This window comes from Pistacia vera, unplaced genomic scaffold, assembly GCF_008641045.1.
Source record: "Pistacia vera cultivar Batoury unplaced genomic scaffold, PisVer_v2 Contig817, whole genome shotgun sequence".
Taxonomy (NCBI): domain Eukaryota; kingdom Viridiplantae; phylum Streptophyta; class Magnoliopsida; order Sapindales; family Anacardiaceae; genus Pistacia; species Pistacia vera.
The window spans coordinates 630-19,054 of record NW_022196687.1 but is presented as its reverse complement, the minus strand read 5'-3'; the positions used below and the strand labels follow the sequence as shown (position 1 = coordinate 19,054).

Here is an 18,425-nt window from a genome sequence, read left to right as displayed (position 1 = left end):
TATATTATTATGCACAAAAGATGAGACTGGAGATTATTGGATTTGTCTTTCATGAAAGTGAAGAAATAATTTAATAAAAGTTGACGTATATACTACTACTCCGTAACTTCGTTAACTATTCCCTTTTTTTTTTTTTTTTTTAAGCTCAATCACAAGTACCTTGAGTCTTTTCCAATAGAATTGGGGATTTCAGGAGACTTTGCTGAAAAACTGAAAAGAGAAATACAAAGAAAAAATTGAATATTATATGTGAAAGATTTTGTGGTGATATATGTATGAAGAAGAAATAATAATTACAGATCTACAATTCATTAGCATAGCTTTATGCTTATTTTTAAGCAATAATTACAGTAAACTACAAACAAATTCAACTTCCAGAGCTGCAGTCGCTTATTATAATCTTGTTTGTTCATTACAAAACAACGGCACTATTCTTTGATTATTCATTTATGAGTAATGCTGTATTTACATCATTTTTTTACACAATTTTTATTATATCATCATATAGCATATGTCACAATTATACAAATTCTTTTATAATATTAAAAAAATTAAAAAATTAAAAATTTGTATGATTATAACATATGCTACATCATAATATAATGAAAATAGTGTAAAAGAGTAGTATAATATTACTCTTCATTTATTTGTACCCGGGAAGAGAAGCAATTAAAAAAAAACTGATAAAGGTTGATGGGGTCTGAATATTACGCAAATAGCCGTCCGCTTGATCTCATATGTTATTGGATTAGGTGTCGAGCATCTTGATTTTAAATTACTCCAGAAACATCCATCTTCTGTGTTTATCATTTGTTTGGTATCATTAAATTAAGAGTTTGACAACTTTTTCCCACGCAAAAAATAGCTCACAAACATTTTCCCATCCCCACACTTTTAAAACACCATTTCACCACCCAAAAATTATATTCCTTTAACAATTTCTATTAAATACATTATAAGGACAAAAATACCCCCAACAAAGATTGACCCCCAATCATCGGCAACCGCAACGCACCTCAACCAAATTTTGGCACGGGAAATCGACATAAAATTGACACCACTTTCCCCATTTTCCCTCTCTCCCCACCTGATTCCACCCAATTTTATGCCAATTGCCGCTAGGGTTCGCGTTATTTCTCTTGCCGGATTTTGGTGATTTTCGACAACCAAAATCAAAATTGACACCACCCCTAGACTCACCATCAACCCCTTAACAAAACCCCCAACCTTTTGGTGCCTGATCACTCACCGTTCGCCGACCGCTACCTATTGTTAGTGTATGCCCTAGGAACCAATCGTGTCGTCGGTTCCAAGGTATTATGTTTTGTATATATATGTTAATGTATATATTTTGTATATACAGTACATATTTATCTTATCAATAAAAAAAAATGTTCTTATTTCACATGTGGTTTATTGCTTCATTTATATTATATTATATGTGAAATATCCGGATGATACAAATCTTTAAAATATCAAAATCATCAAAGTATTCCCTACATAGATAATATTAATTGGGCAATAATATTATATAGTAGGCATGTTGAATGCCTCCGTAAAATATCATGTGATGGTATTAGTGTGGGTAATTATAAAAGTTATATCACTAGGACATTAGCATGGATAAGCGGTTAGTGAACTGTTTATCGAATATGACCATTTATGATAAATCACATGGATATTTAAAATGTAGTAAATGATTCATCATAAGATCATACTAGTGTATTATTAATCCTTAAACCAGAGATATCATGGTTAGATTCTGCATAAATGCATATGGTTCATATGATGTATAAACACGAGGCTAATCATGTCATGTGTTAATAAGTCGATTTGGCCATGTGTTGTTTATGTATGAGGACAAGTGATAGTCAAGATGGGATCCGTTGACTTGGTATAGATTAATATTAAGTTCCTAGACAAATGTCAAGATACATTGGAAAAGGGTCCGATCGGGGTATATAAAATGTTATCTGAAAGGTTGTTTCATGGTGACACGTTCCATATGTATTGATTGTCAATTTGATATAAAATTAAGATAAGGATTTTGACATACCATGAATCCATTCTTAATTGGGATTAGACAATAGAAAGATTTGATTATACAACGCACATGATTATAAAAGGGTTCGTTGGAGTATATCTTCATTGTGACTTAGGGGTTATGGAACATTGCTAGATGTCTACAATAATCGGTGGGAGTTTTATTCATAAAGAGTTATGACAAAACATATCAGAATAGACTATGATATTGGGCCCACAACTGGGCCACAGTAAACCTAAGAGGTCACACATAAAAAACTAAGGAGAATGAAGAAATAACCAAAGAGAGTTGATTATCGAAGGTTGGCTAGCACCTACCAAGAGTAATAAAGTTATTTATATTATTATCATTGAATTAGATTCAATTGAAGGTTATATTAGTTATTATGAATAATTTAAGAGTTAAATTGCTAATTGGAATTAAATAGAATTCCAATTCATAATTAATCATTTTCTTTATATTAAATTGAATTTAACAATGAGTTGTAATTTTAAACATATGAACAATTTAAGGGTTAAATTATTATGTAAACAATTTAAGAGTTAAATTATTAATTGTGATTAAATGTTAATCCAATGTTATTATTTAAAGAAATTTAATAACTTCATAATAATTATGAAATTATTTACAACTCTAAAACAATTATGGAATTGTTTAAGGAAGTCTAAAACAATTATTGAATTGTTTACAATGCTACATATATAAAGAAAATGATAAACCAATTTTAAGATAGAAATCAAAATTTCTTAGAACCCTAAATGTCTCTCTTGGCCTAATTCTTCTTTTATCTTAGTGTGGATACTCTTTTGTTTAATTTCTCTTGAAATTAAAAGTCTCCAAGGTTGCTAAGGGCTTAAGGTAACAAGTTATACCTTATTTGTTTTCAATTTAATTGAATTTTTTTTTGCAAAATATGAATATACATGTTATAGTATCACATACATCATTCTCTATGCATTCCATCTTTCATCTATTTGGTTGTTTCGCGATCTCACTGTTTCATGGCTAGATTCCAGCCGTTATTAACACCAGAAATCACCATTGTCACCACCATTCCAATCCCCATCCTCACCTCTTCAAAACCCCTACCTCCACTCGCCCTCCCATCTCGCCGTTTGCCGCCAGTGACCTGTGTAAAACCCCTCCTTAGTCACGTACCCTTGAATATCTCTCAATGAGAATCCAGAGAATTCATGTCTGGAGAACGAGTTGTATCTAGAAAACATGTGGAAGAGTAATAATAATGTCCGAAACATTACTATAAGATGTACCGTAGGATCAAAATTTGTACCTTCAAAAATAAAAGTAAAAACTTAAATTCATTTGGGCATCAATCAATCAAAACATATTAATGCTATTTTCATTCATATGGTGGAAGCTTCAAAAAGGTGTTTCAAAAATATTTGTCATTTACATTATTTATATCAAGATAAAACGTCAGGATGACAATAAATTATCTCCCCTCATGCATAGCCTTGCTATCTCCAGCATCCCTTGCTTCTGGATTACCTGTAAAACATTCAACCATGAAAGGGTGAGCGCTAATTACTCATTAAGGAATGATCCATTTAATACCAAGTATGTTATTTGACATTCATTCAAACACATTCATTCACATACCACACCTCTTTTGCATCTAAGTATGGTTCTTTTTCTTTACTAACTAATATATTTTTCATCATCTTCCCCATGGTCATATAAAACATTAAGTGTACACAAACAAAAAAGTATGTAAACATAGTGCATACACATCACACGTCAAGACATAACATCTAAATATCATCTAACATGAGTACAAATCATCTCATGATGTAAATAACATCATAACTCATGTAATGCAACTAAATGCATATGAATCGTCCAACATCTAACCTAGGGCTGTCAGTCGAGCTGAGCTGCTCGCGAGCCGGCTCGGCTCAACTCGTTAAATACTCGAACTCGACTCAATTATAATCGAGCCGAGCTGGCTCGAATTCGACTCGAGTAAGTTACCGAGCTGAGTTCGAGTCTATCCCGACTCGGCTCGATTCGACTTGCCAGCCAATAGAGGCTCGTTTAGGGTTTTTCTGCGCATAAATACAAGTTTTTGGTTTTTTTTTGAATTTTGACATGTAAAAGATTAAAAGGTTTAAAAAATCACAAATAAACCCTTAACCAATTAACCCAAAGCCAAAATCAAATCGTGGAAAATTGAAAATTCAGTCTCCCCAAATCAAGAACCCTAAAACAAGAAACCCAAAAAATAATTTCCCTATTATCACACCAAGCCACCCACAAACACAAGAACTACCCAATCACCGATAACCACTGCTTTTTGTTGCCCTGTTCATTGCCGACGACACTGATTTTTGCGCAGAATGTGTGAGGAGTTGTGCATTTTGACGACAACAGGTTCGTTCCTTCATTTGTAGTTGGGTTTCTTTTTTGGATTATTGTAGTTGTGTTTGGTTATTTGTAGTTAGGTTAGTGCAGAGATGTTTAGAAAATTGTTTTGATTTGGTTTAGGGAATGGACAACTACTGTAAAACTATTTTTGGTGTGATGCGCAGTTGAATAATGAATGATGGTTATAGCTGTAGTCTGTAGATCTTGTTCAGCTGCTGCTCATTCGGATTATAAAACTAAAATAGGAAATATATTAACAACTATGTTGACGGCTGATTTGCTAGTTGGAGATTTAGGCAGCCATGGAAGAGCTCATAAAGAGGATTGATTTGGTAGCTCTTCCTCCAATCTACTATATTAACATAAGAATCCAAAAGCTAATTTAGTTTGACAGAATATGAAATTCTAATCTAGTAGTTGAAGATAAATGATACAGACAATTAAAATTAATACAGAAAAAAGAGGAAATTTTTTAGCTCAAAAGAAATTTGGGAAATGAAAAGTATTTTAAGCCTAAGTAGAATAATTAAAATTTGTAGCGTAAGTAGATAAACTTTAGTTTTACAGCAACAAAGTTGTGGCAAAATCTCTTTAAAGCTACTTGTAATTTAATATATTTATTATATTATTCTTATTTCATTCTAACATTGATATTAACTTTTTTTTTTTTTTTTTTTGTTTTAAAATTCAGAACAGAAGTAATCATTAGAGATTTAACTTGAAAGTTTGAGTTCTACGCCGTTTTGATGATAATTTTGATGGACATTTGCGGTTTTTTTTTTTTTTTTTTTTTTTTGTCTTGGATTATATAATTTGTTGTGTAATACGTTGTTTATGTTGATTTGGATGTGATTTATGTTGATTTAGATGCAAATTTATTAAAAATTGAATCTGATTTGTGTAAAACAAGATCGACAGATTATATTAAAAAAGGGCCAAACAAGCCGTAATCGACTCATAATCGAGCTAATTCGAGCTCGTGTTAAACGAGTCGAGTCACGAGCCGGCTCGTTTAGTCACGAGCTGAATTTTCCTGACTCGGTTGACTCATGACTCGACTCAAACTCGTCTAATGCTTAACCGAGCCAGGCTCATTTAAGGTGATACTCGGCTCGACTCGGCTCGTTTACACCCCTAATCTAGCCGATCAAACTTTTCTTAGCATCTTAAGCACTTCATATCATCTAGTCTCAAATTCATCTAGAGCTCATATCACCGAGAGGCGTGCTTATGCGTTATTTAGAATCTAAAGCATATATTTATCTTTCCTGTCATCTAGCATCAAATTCATCTAGAGCTCATATCATTGAGAGGCGTGCTTACGCGTTATTTAGCATCTAAAGCATATATTCATCTTTCCTCAACCGGTATACAAGGATATGCTTACGTGTTTTCTATCCTATCTATATACATCTCTAACATTTTATGGCATTTAAATACATGTTTTAGTGAGCTTAATACTTTTGATTCATCTATGGATTATCAATCCATTTATATTACCTCTTGCTCACATTCATCATCTTGAAACATATATTACATTACATCTTCATGCCATTTCATAACATTAATCATGCATTCGCATCCATGACCATGTATATCTTTCAAAGATCATCAAACTAATGGGTAAATATTAGAACATGGCTTAATTACAACAATACATTAATAATCAATTCATAATCATAAGAATTGATCATGTTAAATCTTAAACTTTAATAACTAGAAATTTATTCTTCAGGCCATTTTCCATCAATTTCTCAAGTGAATTGGCTCTTGGCATAAACATAAAAGTTATAGGGTTATGTCTTAACTTTCTAATGCTTCAAGAATCATCTCATTTTGATTTTTATAAGTCAAGTTATGGTTGAAATACTTAAGCATGTTTAACATAACTCCTAAAATTGCCAAATCCGAATTTTTCATATTAAACCATGCCATATAAACTTCTATTGACAATTAACAAATATGTCAACTTATGGAATTAAACCTCCCCTTGATAGTCTTTAACATCTTAAGGAAAGTGTAAAACCTCACTCCCATGATCATCCATCATTGCTGTAACATTGTAAGTTAATGCAAATAACACATCAACACTTCTAATAGCAACCATTCAACACCATGTGGCCTTCAATACTACAAGTTTTGTCACAATCAACATCAATAGTTCATTTTCTTCAATTAAACACAACAACTCATAAAACACAAATGGCAATAACTTCATGTATAATGAATTCAAGGCAATAAATAACATTAATGAGTTCAACTACACGTGTCATCAACTAATTACATGCCTTAAAGCCTTAATTCAAGGTTTCATTAAAATCTACAAATCCTAGCATAATTCCTAAAGTCATGGGAGGTTCTTCCTTACCTTTTTAAAGATTTCCCCCACCAAATCCTTTGCCTTTATCTTCTTTTACACCTTATTCGTACATATATAACATTATACCTTAACATCTACCTCAAATCTTCAAATTACATCAAAACTAGCGTTTTTATTCCTTACCTTAAACCCTTCAACTTGATCAAAACTAGGGTTTTTATTTCTCACCTTAAACCCTTCAACTTGAAGATCCAAGGCTCCTATCTTCTTCTCCTTGAAAAATTATGCAAAACTCCTTTAAAACTTAGAGAGAGAAAGCTTGTTTCATGGAAGATTTGAGAGAAAATGGAAGAAAGGTTGAAGAAATGATATCTCTTTTAGGTTGAACGAATTTCCTCTCATTTATTGGAAAATATTTCATTAATTTTCCAAAATTATGCTATTGGCAAATTATTTTAATTGTATAACTCATTAGTCCTTAATTTTTCATATAAGGGCATTTTGGTCATTTCACACTAGACATAATTATTACTTAATTAATGCAATTAAGTCTATTAATCCTTGACCTTTTCAATTCTTATCTATAGGAAAAATGACTATTTTGCCCCTAATACCTGTTTATGGATAATTGATTCATACCGTTACAAATGAATTGACTATTTTGTCCTTAGTTAGATTTTATGTTTTTTAACATAAAATTAACATCTAAATGACTATTTTGAGTTGGGAACATGCCTTTAACATCTTGGGTATTACAACCGGCCATTGTTGCCGCGAGACAGTCGCTTTTTTGCAACCCCAACCATTTGAAAACAACCTAATTTTATGACGATCGTCACTAATGGGGCTAACGCCCTCAACAATGAGTCGAATGGCGAGGTGGGGATGATTTTCAGTGGAGAAAGTGGCTGGAAAAAGGTTGAGAAATTGCTAAAGACAGCTGGCTTTTTAGGAGTGATTAAGGAAGTCAAAAGACCGTCCTGCCCTCAATTTTGACTAACTTTTGATCATCTTGCCCTTCCTCACAATGAAAATTGCTAATGTTGGGTAGTAAAATGGTATTTTAAAAGTGTGGGGATGGGAACATGTCAAATTTAACACTGTTAGATGAGCCGAGCAGCTCGCGGCTGACTCGACTCTTCTAAAGTTTGTTAAAGACTCAGCTCGAAATTAGCCAAGTTAACTCAATTCGAACTTGCGGCTCGCGAGCCTGAGCTGGTTCGTATATGCAAGGTTACTTTAGTGACTTTTACAAACTATGGGGTAGTAAAACGCTATCTTCAATCTTAAAAATTGGTAAAAATAACATTTCACCCCAATGTAGTTAATGAAAAAACATGAAATAAGCCCCCCAAACCAAATTTCCCAAATCGAAAATAGAGTATGAAGTCTAAACCTTGAAATCCCTAAAAACGTTTTGCGACAGAGTTGTGCAAAGGTATCATTATCAGCTGAAATTTCAGTAATTTCAGTATGAGAAATGAAGTTTGGCAGCTTGAACCATCTAAATCTAATCTTCTTCAACAAAGCCTTCTTTGTTTGACCAAAAATCCATGATTTAATTGGAAAAAATATAGTTTTAGCGTTCGTGGGTGAATGGATCTAGAATGAGGATCTAGAGTGAGTCTAGTCCAAGAGGATATAAAGATAAGGGAAAAGAAAAATCAAGGGAATAATAATGGTGCACGTAGATAAAGAAGAGAAGTAATTAGTAGAAGTTTAGAGAATAAGAAAAAGGAAGTTGTTTGTTTCTTCGTAAAGCTAGGGTTGAAGAAATTCGCACAAAAAAAAATTGAAAGAAAAAGGAAGGTCAGAGGAAAATGAGGGTTGTGGAAGTTTTTTTCATTTAACTGTCTTCAATCTCAAACACGAAACTAGGATTAAGAAGAGAAGATGTGATAAGAGCTTGAAAATACATGTTTTGTTAGTGATTCAATTGAATTATTTGTGGAAAAATGTGTTTTTATTATGAAATTTGAGTTAATTATTTCATAAATACCTTTTATGAGATCACAGGTGTATTTTGAGGTTAAAAACGATATTGGAATGAAGAAGAATGATTTCGATGGAATTCATGACGAGTAAGAACAAACGGTACAAGAATCGGAGTTGAAACGAGAAAGTTGTGACGTGTTAAAGATAAAACATAAAACATGGAAATTTGTCAAGATAAGCATGCTTCGATGTTTTTATCATAACTTGAGCTATAGAAATCTTAATTCGATGATTCTTGTGGTATTGGACAGCTTATTTACAGAGCTACAAGTTCATGTTGATGACTTCACTAGATTCTGAATATTCTAGACTTTTGGGACAGAAAGAACTATCATCGCGATGATAGAAATGGTTTAGGCAATTAATTCTTTCCTAATTAACCTCCAAACCTTGACACTATAAATAAGGGTCTTTAATTAGTTTTTAGGGAGGTTAGAGAAGGAGAAAGAGCAGCTATTATTTTGGAGATCGGAATTCTTGCAGTTTTCGTTCACCAATTAAAGAAGTTTTCTATTTTCTTTCTCGAACTCATGTTTGTTAATACAATAATTGTTTTTATTACTGCAATTATGGACTAAATTCCTTTTTTAGGGCTAAAGATGTAGCCCAATTTATGAATATGTGTTGACCTTATTGTTGTTAATTTTCATTTAGCATTAATTCTTAGTTTTATTACTGTGTATAATGCTTTCAATTCTTAAGGGCCTGAGAGTTGAATGATTTTATGAGTTAGGTTAAAATCGAGAGATGAAACCTGATTAGTCTAAGGTAATAAAACCATAAATTGAGTGAACGTTAGAGATAGGTTATCGTGATCTTTGAGGCTCTGGTAAATTCTATAGAACTTAATGATCTCTTAGCTTCTAAATCCACTTTAGAGATATTTTGGGTTATTGCTTAAGGATTAATTTACTAATTATTCGAGAGAAAGTTAGTGAAATATTATGGAGTTTAGCCTTTAGAATAAGCTTAATTAAGTTAGCAATAATTGTCAATGCATAGGATTAAATTGGTGTAAAATATATATCCTAGGTTTAGTCATATTGATCTTTTTTTCAAAGTATTAATAAAATTTTGCTTTCGTTTAGTTTTTAATTTGTTTTATTTTTAATTAATTCATTCTTAAAATTTTGTTTTATTAAATAGTAATAAAATAAATTAGTTTGGTACTTTGTAAGTAGTTCTCTTAAGATTTGACATTTGTTTACTCGAGCTTTATTATTTATGCAATTTTATGGACTTGTGATTAGCGTGTCAAGGTGCCTTTCATGAACGTTTCAACTCACCTCTACAGAGAGAGAAGAATTGCAAGTTTGACTTTCAAAAAAATCTGGGAAATTGTAATTATATATTAATATTATTATGGAAAAATATATTAAATTAGGGATACGCTTAGAATATTCCCTAAGTATGTGACGGATTTGCCCTGCTAAATCCTGTAATCCTAGCACGACCCTAAGCAAGATAACAGCAACTTACTAATTCAATTCAATATTATATTATCGGTTCGGCTCATGTAGGACTTAAAAAAACTCGGCTCAAGATGAGCCAAGTCAACTCAGCTTGAACTCGTTATACAATTCGAGTTCGAGCCATGCGCTGAAATCCAAAGCTTGATAAGCTTGGCTCGAACTCGAGCTCTAACCATTTGTAATCGAGCCAAACTTGATTAGCCAAATACTCAATTCGGCTCGGCTCAATTACAGCCCTTTATGTCAGTAAACTATTTTTTGGGTCAGAAAAAGTCGTTAACTCTGAGAATGGTTTTGTATTAAATTAAAGATAAACCAACAATAAAACCACTAAACCAGGGGCATAAATCCCAGGAACCAAAACTGGGAATGGTTTTGTATCCAAGCTCGAAACAAAATCTGGCAACGGTATTGTCACAGCCGCCAATTCCATGTTGTTTTCGGAAACTGTTTGGTTGAAAAGAGGAAATTAAGCCAATAAGAATCTCATTAATATAATACCTTAAATGTAACCCTTTGTTTGTTTTCATGGGGTATAAGTATCCCCTCAAAGTACAACCATTACCCACCAAGAGCAAAGACTACTAAAGCTTATAAAAATTTGCCCAAAATTTAATCTTTCAACTCTGTGTTTCGTTGTCAATTTCGAAGTATAGGAAGAGATGGCATGCACTGCTAGTCAGGTCATACGCTGAAAGGTACATTGTTTTGATCATTTTACGTTTCTAAAGTTCAAGAGTTTATGCTTCATAAGTTTCCTCTATTATATATATATATTTTTTTTTTCCTTAGCAACTAATGAGTTTTATATCATTTTATGTAGCTGCTGTGGCGTGGGAAGCTGGAAAGCCATTGGTAATTGAAGAAGTGGAGGTGGCTCCTCCACAAGCAAAAGAAGTTCGTTTGAAGATCCTCTACACTTCCCTTTGTCATACCGATGTTTACTTCTGGGAAGCCAAGGTAAATATCTTCACAATTTTGTAAACAAAAACGCTTTGTAGTGACTTGTATACACTCTGAATTCATCGAAATGATATCTTTTTTATTATTATTATTATTTTTATTTCTCAGGAGCAGAATCCTCTATTTCCTAGAATCTACGGCCATGAGGCTTGAGGGTATGTGAACTTTTATATTTGTGCACCATTTTAAATATCTGAATGTACATTTCGTTCATGCATATGCTGATTTGATTCTGTATGGTGATTATTGGTGCATAGGATTGTGGAGAGTGTTGGTGAGGGGGTGACTGATCTCAAACCGGGGGATCATGTGCTCCCTGTGATCACCGGGGAATGCAAAGACTGTGCTCACTGTAAGTCTGAAGAGAGCAACATGTGTGATCTTCTTAGGATCAACACTGACAGGGGTGTTATGCCCAATGATGGTAAATCAAGATTCTCCATCAATGACAAACCAATTTACCATTTTGTTGGCACATCAACTTTTAGTGAGTACACAGTGGTCCATGTTGGTTGTGTTGCCAAGATCAACCCCTTGGCTCCTCTTGACAAAGTTTGTGTGCTCAGCTGTGGAATTTCAACAGGTACAGAAACATGGGAATATTTTTTTCTTTTATTCCAGTAAAACTCAATTCTTTGTTGAATTGGTTATGAATTAATTTTTGTTGTTTTTTATTAGGTCTTGGTGCCACTCTTAATGTTGCAAAACTTTTAAAAGGGTCAATAGTTGCTATCTTTGGCTTGGGTGCTGTGGGGCTTGCTGTGTGTATTTTTACTGCCCATATGAATTGTTTTAGTGTCTTTCACTAAAATTTTCAATGACCATATGAAATTTATGTTTGTTACATTCGATAGGCTGCTGAAGGAGCAAGGATTGCTGGGGCTTCTAGGATTATTGGTGTTGATTTGAATTCAAATAGATTTAAAGAAGGTAAACTATCTGTTTCTTACAATATATAACTATAACTAAGAGTTAAAATCTATCAGTGAAAGAACCATTGCTTGCTACAGTTCTGAGATTTTACTTTGTTTTTTCAGCAAAGAAGTTTGGAGTGACTGAATTTGTGAACCCAAAAGATCACAAGAAACCAGTTCAAGAGGTTTGTCTCTAGATTCTTTTTCCTCATATTCCTACTAGTGTTCACATTAATATTTCTGATCTAATATCTGATAATGATCTAAACAATTATCCTGCACATTGCTGAAATACTAGGTGATTGCTGAGATTACCAATGGAGGAGTAGACAGAAGCGTTGAATGTACTGGAAATGTTGACGCCATGATTTCTGCATTTGAATGTGTCCATGATGTAAGTTCATAAAGTTCACATCCCTCCTACATCAAACTAAATTTAGCATGAACTATTAGTCCAAACATGTTTATTTTAGAATGCTAAAGAGCAATAAAATTTAATCTCAGGGTTGGAGTGTTGCTGTTCTTGTGGGGGTTCCTCATAAAGATGCTGTGTTCAAGACTCACCCTATGAATTTACTGAATGAAAGAACACTCAAGGGCACATTCTTTGGAAACTACAAGCCCCGTTTTGACCTTCCCTCTGTGGTTGAAAAATATATGACCAAGGTATGCAAACTAATTCGAAATCAACCGGTTTTAAACTAACTTTCAACATGGGAAAATTTAAATGCTTACTAAAATTATGCATACGCACATATTAATTCCATGTAAAATGTTGCAGGAGCTTGAAGTGGAAAAGTTATGGAAGAGTAGGATTTGGTTGTAGAAAGCAAGAGTTTCTTGAATTGGCACATAAATAAACGTCGTCTTTATGACAATGTGTATATGCATATTAAGTACTTGTGGTAAATGTTGGTGTGTATTCAGTTGTATTCTTTACTGGAAAAGAGAATATATGAGTGTATTCAGTTGTTCAAATTTCATCTTTATACAATAAAACTTTGGTTAGGAGATTGATTGAGGGAACATTATGAAATTCTCTAATACACTCAATATTCTTAGGCTTTTTGCTAAAGTAGAAATGGAATGTGCAAGTTTGCAGTCAATCCTGGCTAGCTAATATAGTGGAAGCAAACCGTTATCATTTTTTATTCAAAATGTGTCCAGGTATCTTAAAAATTGCTGGCTAAAACAACTTCACCTATGGCTGAAAGAGACTTTGGGACAATCTCTTATTGTAAAGCAAATTTCAGCACCTCAAATAGTATTAGAACATAATTGAACACTAGATTTCATATATGAAAAAATATGGTTTTTTTTTTTTTCTTTGTTTTGGATGACCGGGGTGTTCGGGCCAATTTGCGCACACCTTAATTAGTCTCTAAGACCTATTGAATACCTTACAAGCCCAATATTCCAAGGTCAACCACAAATGTAATTGATGATTTCAAGGTTTGAATCCAAGAAATCAATGAAAGAAGTAAATCTCATTGATCATCAGGCTAACCCTTTGGGGTTAAAAAAAAAAAAAAAAAAAAAAAAAAGTCTTTTGCATGCAAGAAAATGTTCATGTGTGACAGCAGATTCTCTAAGAATTTTTTAGTACCTTACCATCTCATAGTTTCTTAACACCATTTCATTTATATCACTTAATTTTCAACCATATGATCTAAGTTTGAATAAAATGGATAGCTATAAATGAAACAAACATACTATTTTTGACGTGCCGATCTGTTATGCCTAAAAAGTCACGTTGATGTCAACTCAATAAATGCCTAAAAGACAAATTGTACTTCATGTCAAGCTCATATCGCCTCAAAGATATCTTATACCAACTCTATCTCATTTTAAGAGAAGAACGGATGAGAGTTGTCCATGTGTCAAGGCAACTTGCAAAACACTCATTACATTGACCTTAAAGGTGTATAAATTTGCACTTCTCTTCACGAAAGAGGGGGCTGGGCATATGAGAGCTAGGCATAGATTTGAGCTTCATTATTTTTCTCTGTAAACAAAGTATTTCTCCATCTTTGTATACTTTATGGGCAATATCATAGAATAGCCAGAGAAAATAAAATAACAGTGAATGTAGGATTTGCTTTAAGCATCCGAACCACTACAAAAACCTCTCTTGTCAGTCTATTATTTATGTTTTCTGCAACATATATAATCTCAGCTCCATATTCAAATCTCATGGATCCATCATGTGTAATTTCTAAGACTCTCTTAGCACTTTGCACATGCGAGTTGTTGGTGTCCAAAATCAAGCATCAACAGTTTGGTGGCTCATGCAGGTCTCAAACCTGCGTCCAAGTTCCCTGACGGTGTGGTCAGATTGCATATCCCACGCATCAGAGTTCTCCGACCACGTGGTCAGATCGCAGATCACACGCATCAGAGTTCTCTTACCGCATGACCAGATCGCAGATCTCACGCCGCATGCATCAAAGTTCTCCGATCGCGTGGCTAGATTGCAGATCGCACGCATTAGAGTTCTTAGATCATATGGCTAGATCGCTGACCGCACGCATCAGAGTTCTCAGATCACGTGGCTAGATCATTGATCGCACACTCAGATCGTCTTAATCTTCAGTTTCAAATCGCTGATCTTTAGCTCTCCGATCGCTTGGCCAAATTACTGATCGCACGCGTCAGAGTTCTCCGATCGCGTGGCCAGATCCCAGAGTGCACGCGTCAGAGTTCTCCGACATCATGGCCAGATCGCACGTGTCAAAGTTCTCCGACCGCATGGCCAGATCGCAAATCGCACGCGTCAGAGTTCTTCGATCGTGCGGCCAGATCGCAGATTGCATGCATCAAAGTTCTCAGATCGCGTGGCCAGATCACTGATCGCATGCATCAGAGTTCTCAAAGCTCATGGCCAGATCGCTGATCGCACGGATTAGAGTTCTCAGATCGCGTGGTCGGATCGCTGATCGCATGCTCAGATCAGCTTGATCTTCAACTTCAGATTGCTGATCTTTAGCTCTCTGATTGCCTGGCCAGATTGCTAATCGCACGCTTAGATCGTCTTGATCTTCAGCTTCAGATCGTTGATGTTAAGCTCTCCGATTGCATGACCAGATCGCTGATCGCATGCTCAGATCATCAGGATCGCGCGTTCAAGATCATTGAGATCACACGTTCAGATCACATGCCTTAGACTCTCAAGTCGAGCTCCTATCAAATCGCAATCAGCTCCTAACTCTCAGATCGCGATCAACTCCTAGCTTTCAAATCGCGATCAGCTCTTAGCTTTGACGTTGTGAACAGCTTCAGGTCGTGTTCTCAACTCTCAGATCGCGATCAGTTCTCAAATCGTGACCAGCTGCTAACGTTAGAAAAAACGCGTAGAAAACTCAAAATAGCCCCGAAACATGCCGAAACAGTGGATCTTGGCCTCAAAAATTGCCCCAACTAGGTTCCCCAATTGCCACGACATGGAGCTTGGAACAAGCTTTCCGTGGATATCTTACGGGCTCCAAAACTCCTCCCGAATCAAAAGTTATGGCTGTTTTAAGTTGGCTTATCCATTTAAGGCCTCTAAGCCGTGCATTTGGGCTTCTGACGCTAGCTCCCTCTAGGAATTCATCTATTGGACCTTTCATGTCAGTTACCAGATTGCTCTCAGCTTTGGATCGCTCCAAGATTTCAGATCGTAGTCCTAGCTCTCAGCACCCGATCGCGCCAGGCATAGTTCGAGCTCTTCAGTTCGAGACTGCAGCCTACAATGCGACAGCCATTCAGATAAAAGACCTAAGTTTTTGATGCATGATTACGCACTCCAAAAACTGGGGGGGTTTTGTTATGCCTAAAAAGTCATACTGATGTCAGCTGAATAAATGCCTAAAAGACAAATTGTACTTCCTGTCAAGCCCATACCGCCTCAAAGATATCTTATACCAACCCTATCTCATTTTAAGAGAAGAACAAATGAGAGTTGTCCATGTGTCAAGGAAACTTACAAAACACTCATTACATTGACCTTAGAGGCGTATAAATTGGCACTTCTCTTCACGAAAGAGGGGGCTGGACATATGAGAGCTAGGCATAGATTTGAGCTTCATTATTTCTCTCTGAAAAACAAAGTATTTCTCCATCTTTGTATGCCTTATGGGCAATATCATAGAAATAGCCAGAGAAAATAAAATAACAGTAGATGTAGGATTTGCTTTAAGCATCTGAACCACTATAAAAACTTCTCTTGTCAGTTTATTATTTATGTTTTCTGCAACATATATAATCTCAGCTCCATATTCAAATCTCATAGATCCATCACGTGTAATTTCTAAGACTCTCTTAGCACTTTGCACGTGCAAGTCATTGGTGTCCAAAATCAAGCATCAATACGATCGTTTCTATTCCAATAATAAAGTTGTTTCTCTTCCATGATCCTACCTATTTTTGCAAACTCAAAACGAGCTAATCAACCTCAATTCTTGCTACAACTCGTTTCACTGAGACTTTCTTGTGATGCATTGATAAATTATACAATATTTTGTATGTTTTAACACGATACATGAGTTAACGACTTTTTCCCACTCGAACAAAAGTTTAATGACATTTTTCCACCCTCATACATTTCAAATATCAATAATACTGTATTTACAAAGAAATCTTACAAAGATTTCCATACAAAGTGATGTGGTAAAAAATAAATGGAAGAGTGAAACAAAAAGTTAAACTCATTATATTCACTCTTCCATTCATTTTTTGTCACATCACTTTGTTTGGAGATCTTTGTAAGATTTCTTTGTAAATGTAGTATTACTATTAAAATATTACTTTATTACTTAAAAGCACGATTTTGTTAGTAACTTTTATTGTGAATAAGGGCAAGATGGTCAAAAGTCTGTTATAAGTGAGGGCAGAATGGTTGACAAACATTTTGCATCTGAAATCAAAAATTAAAATGCGAAAAGATAGTGAACGACAGATGGCATCGATTCACGACCAACGAATAGTGAGTAATCAAGTACAAGGGTTTGAGGGGTTTCGAAAAGGGAAGACGAAGGTTGAAAGTGTGGTGGAAAATTGGATTTGGTTGCCGAAATCAAGAGGAATCGACGCAAAAATAGTGAAACCCTAGGTTGGTTGAGAGCTACAAACGACGTGCAATTGGAGTTAAGAAGGTTGGGGTCTTGGAGATGGGGGCTGATGAGTTGATTAGTGGTCTCAAAAGGGATTTCCAACACTTGAATCGACCGAAAAATGACAAGAATCATGCGAACCAATTGTGTGCTTTTTCGGTCGATTCTGTTACCGAAAATCGTCTCTGTCACCACCAATTGACTCCCTTGATCTTCCTCTCCAAAAGCCCCAACATTCTCGATCTCATTTCTCACCAATCGCCGACGATTGAAGCCTCCCCACCCTAGGGTTTTCGAGTTTTGATTGATTAATTGGGTTTGACTCATTCAATTTTTATATTTGTTGGGTTGAAAGACGATTGAGGAATATTTATTTATAGAATTTGTGGTTTGTTTGTTGATTTTTTGGTCGTCGGCATTCCCCAACGCTCGCAGCAATTGTTGGCAATGGAAGAAGCTAAGAAGAGAAGAAAAAGAGTAAATCATTGTATTTCCCACCCAAACTAGAGTGAAACATAATGTTTGGATAGTAAAGGGGAATTTTAAAAGTTTGAGGGTGGGAAAGTGTCATTAAGTTTTTTTTTTTTTTTGGTGGCAAAAAGTTGTTAACTCCACGGTATACTAAATACAGTTTACTACTTTGAAAATCTAATCCGCTTATAGTTTTAGAAAGGGAGAAGGACATTTTCCCACCCAAGGTTTAGCAAAACGACACTTTCCCACCCATTAAGTTTCAAAATGACACTTTCTCACCATTCGTTAAGTTATGTTAGTGTTTTCTGTTAATATTTGACTGAAAAGATGAAAAATACCCTTAAATAGTTTATTTCTTAATTAGTTTGTTATAAATTAAAATTTAGTTAAGTCAAAGTCTTTATTCGATTATTTACTAGTCTAAGTACAAAGATACATTTTTTTCTTTGTTTATTTAATTCATTAGAAATATTTTTTTCTTATGTTAATTAGTAAAAGTAAAAAACATTATAAATTTAGTAGATTATTAAATAATAGTGATGGGATATTGATGATATTATAAATAAATAATTAAATAAATATTAAGGTTATTTAAGTTTAAATAATTTCATAGCATTATTCCTAACTTTTTGGGTGGGACTACCTATTTTCTCTTTTTTGACTTTTGGCTAGTTAAAAAATAATAAAAAATTTATAAAGTAAAATATTTAAGGGTATTTTTATTTTTTCAGTAAAATATAAACAAAAAACATAACAAAACATAACGAA

At 34.3% G+C, this 18,425-nt stretch overlaps 1 protein-coding gene across 1 annotated transcript; it reads left to right on the top strand.

The window, feature by feature from the left end:
• Positions 1 to 11,014: 11,014 nt before the first annotated feature.
• On the top strand, positions 11,015 to 12,759 carry LOC116117533 (alcohol dehydrogenase 1-like; the record flags this gene model as incomplete). The annotated part of the gene is made up of 7 exons (XM_031403545.1): positions 11,015 to 11,196; positions 11,437 to 11,762; positions 11,858 to 11,940; positions 12,034 to 12,109; positions 12,217 to 12,278; positions 12,392 to 12,487; positions 12,598 to 12,759. Coding segments are annotated over exons 1-7 (987 nt in total), but the record flags the coding sequence as incomplete, so codon positions are not given.
• Between the last annotated feature and the right edge of the window lie 5,666 nt (positions 12,760 to 18,425).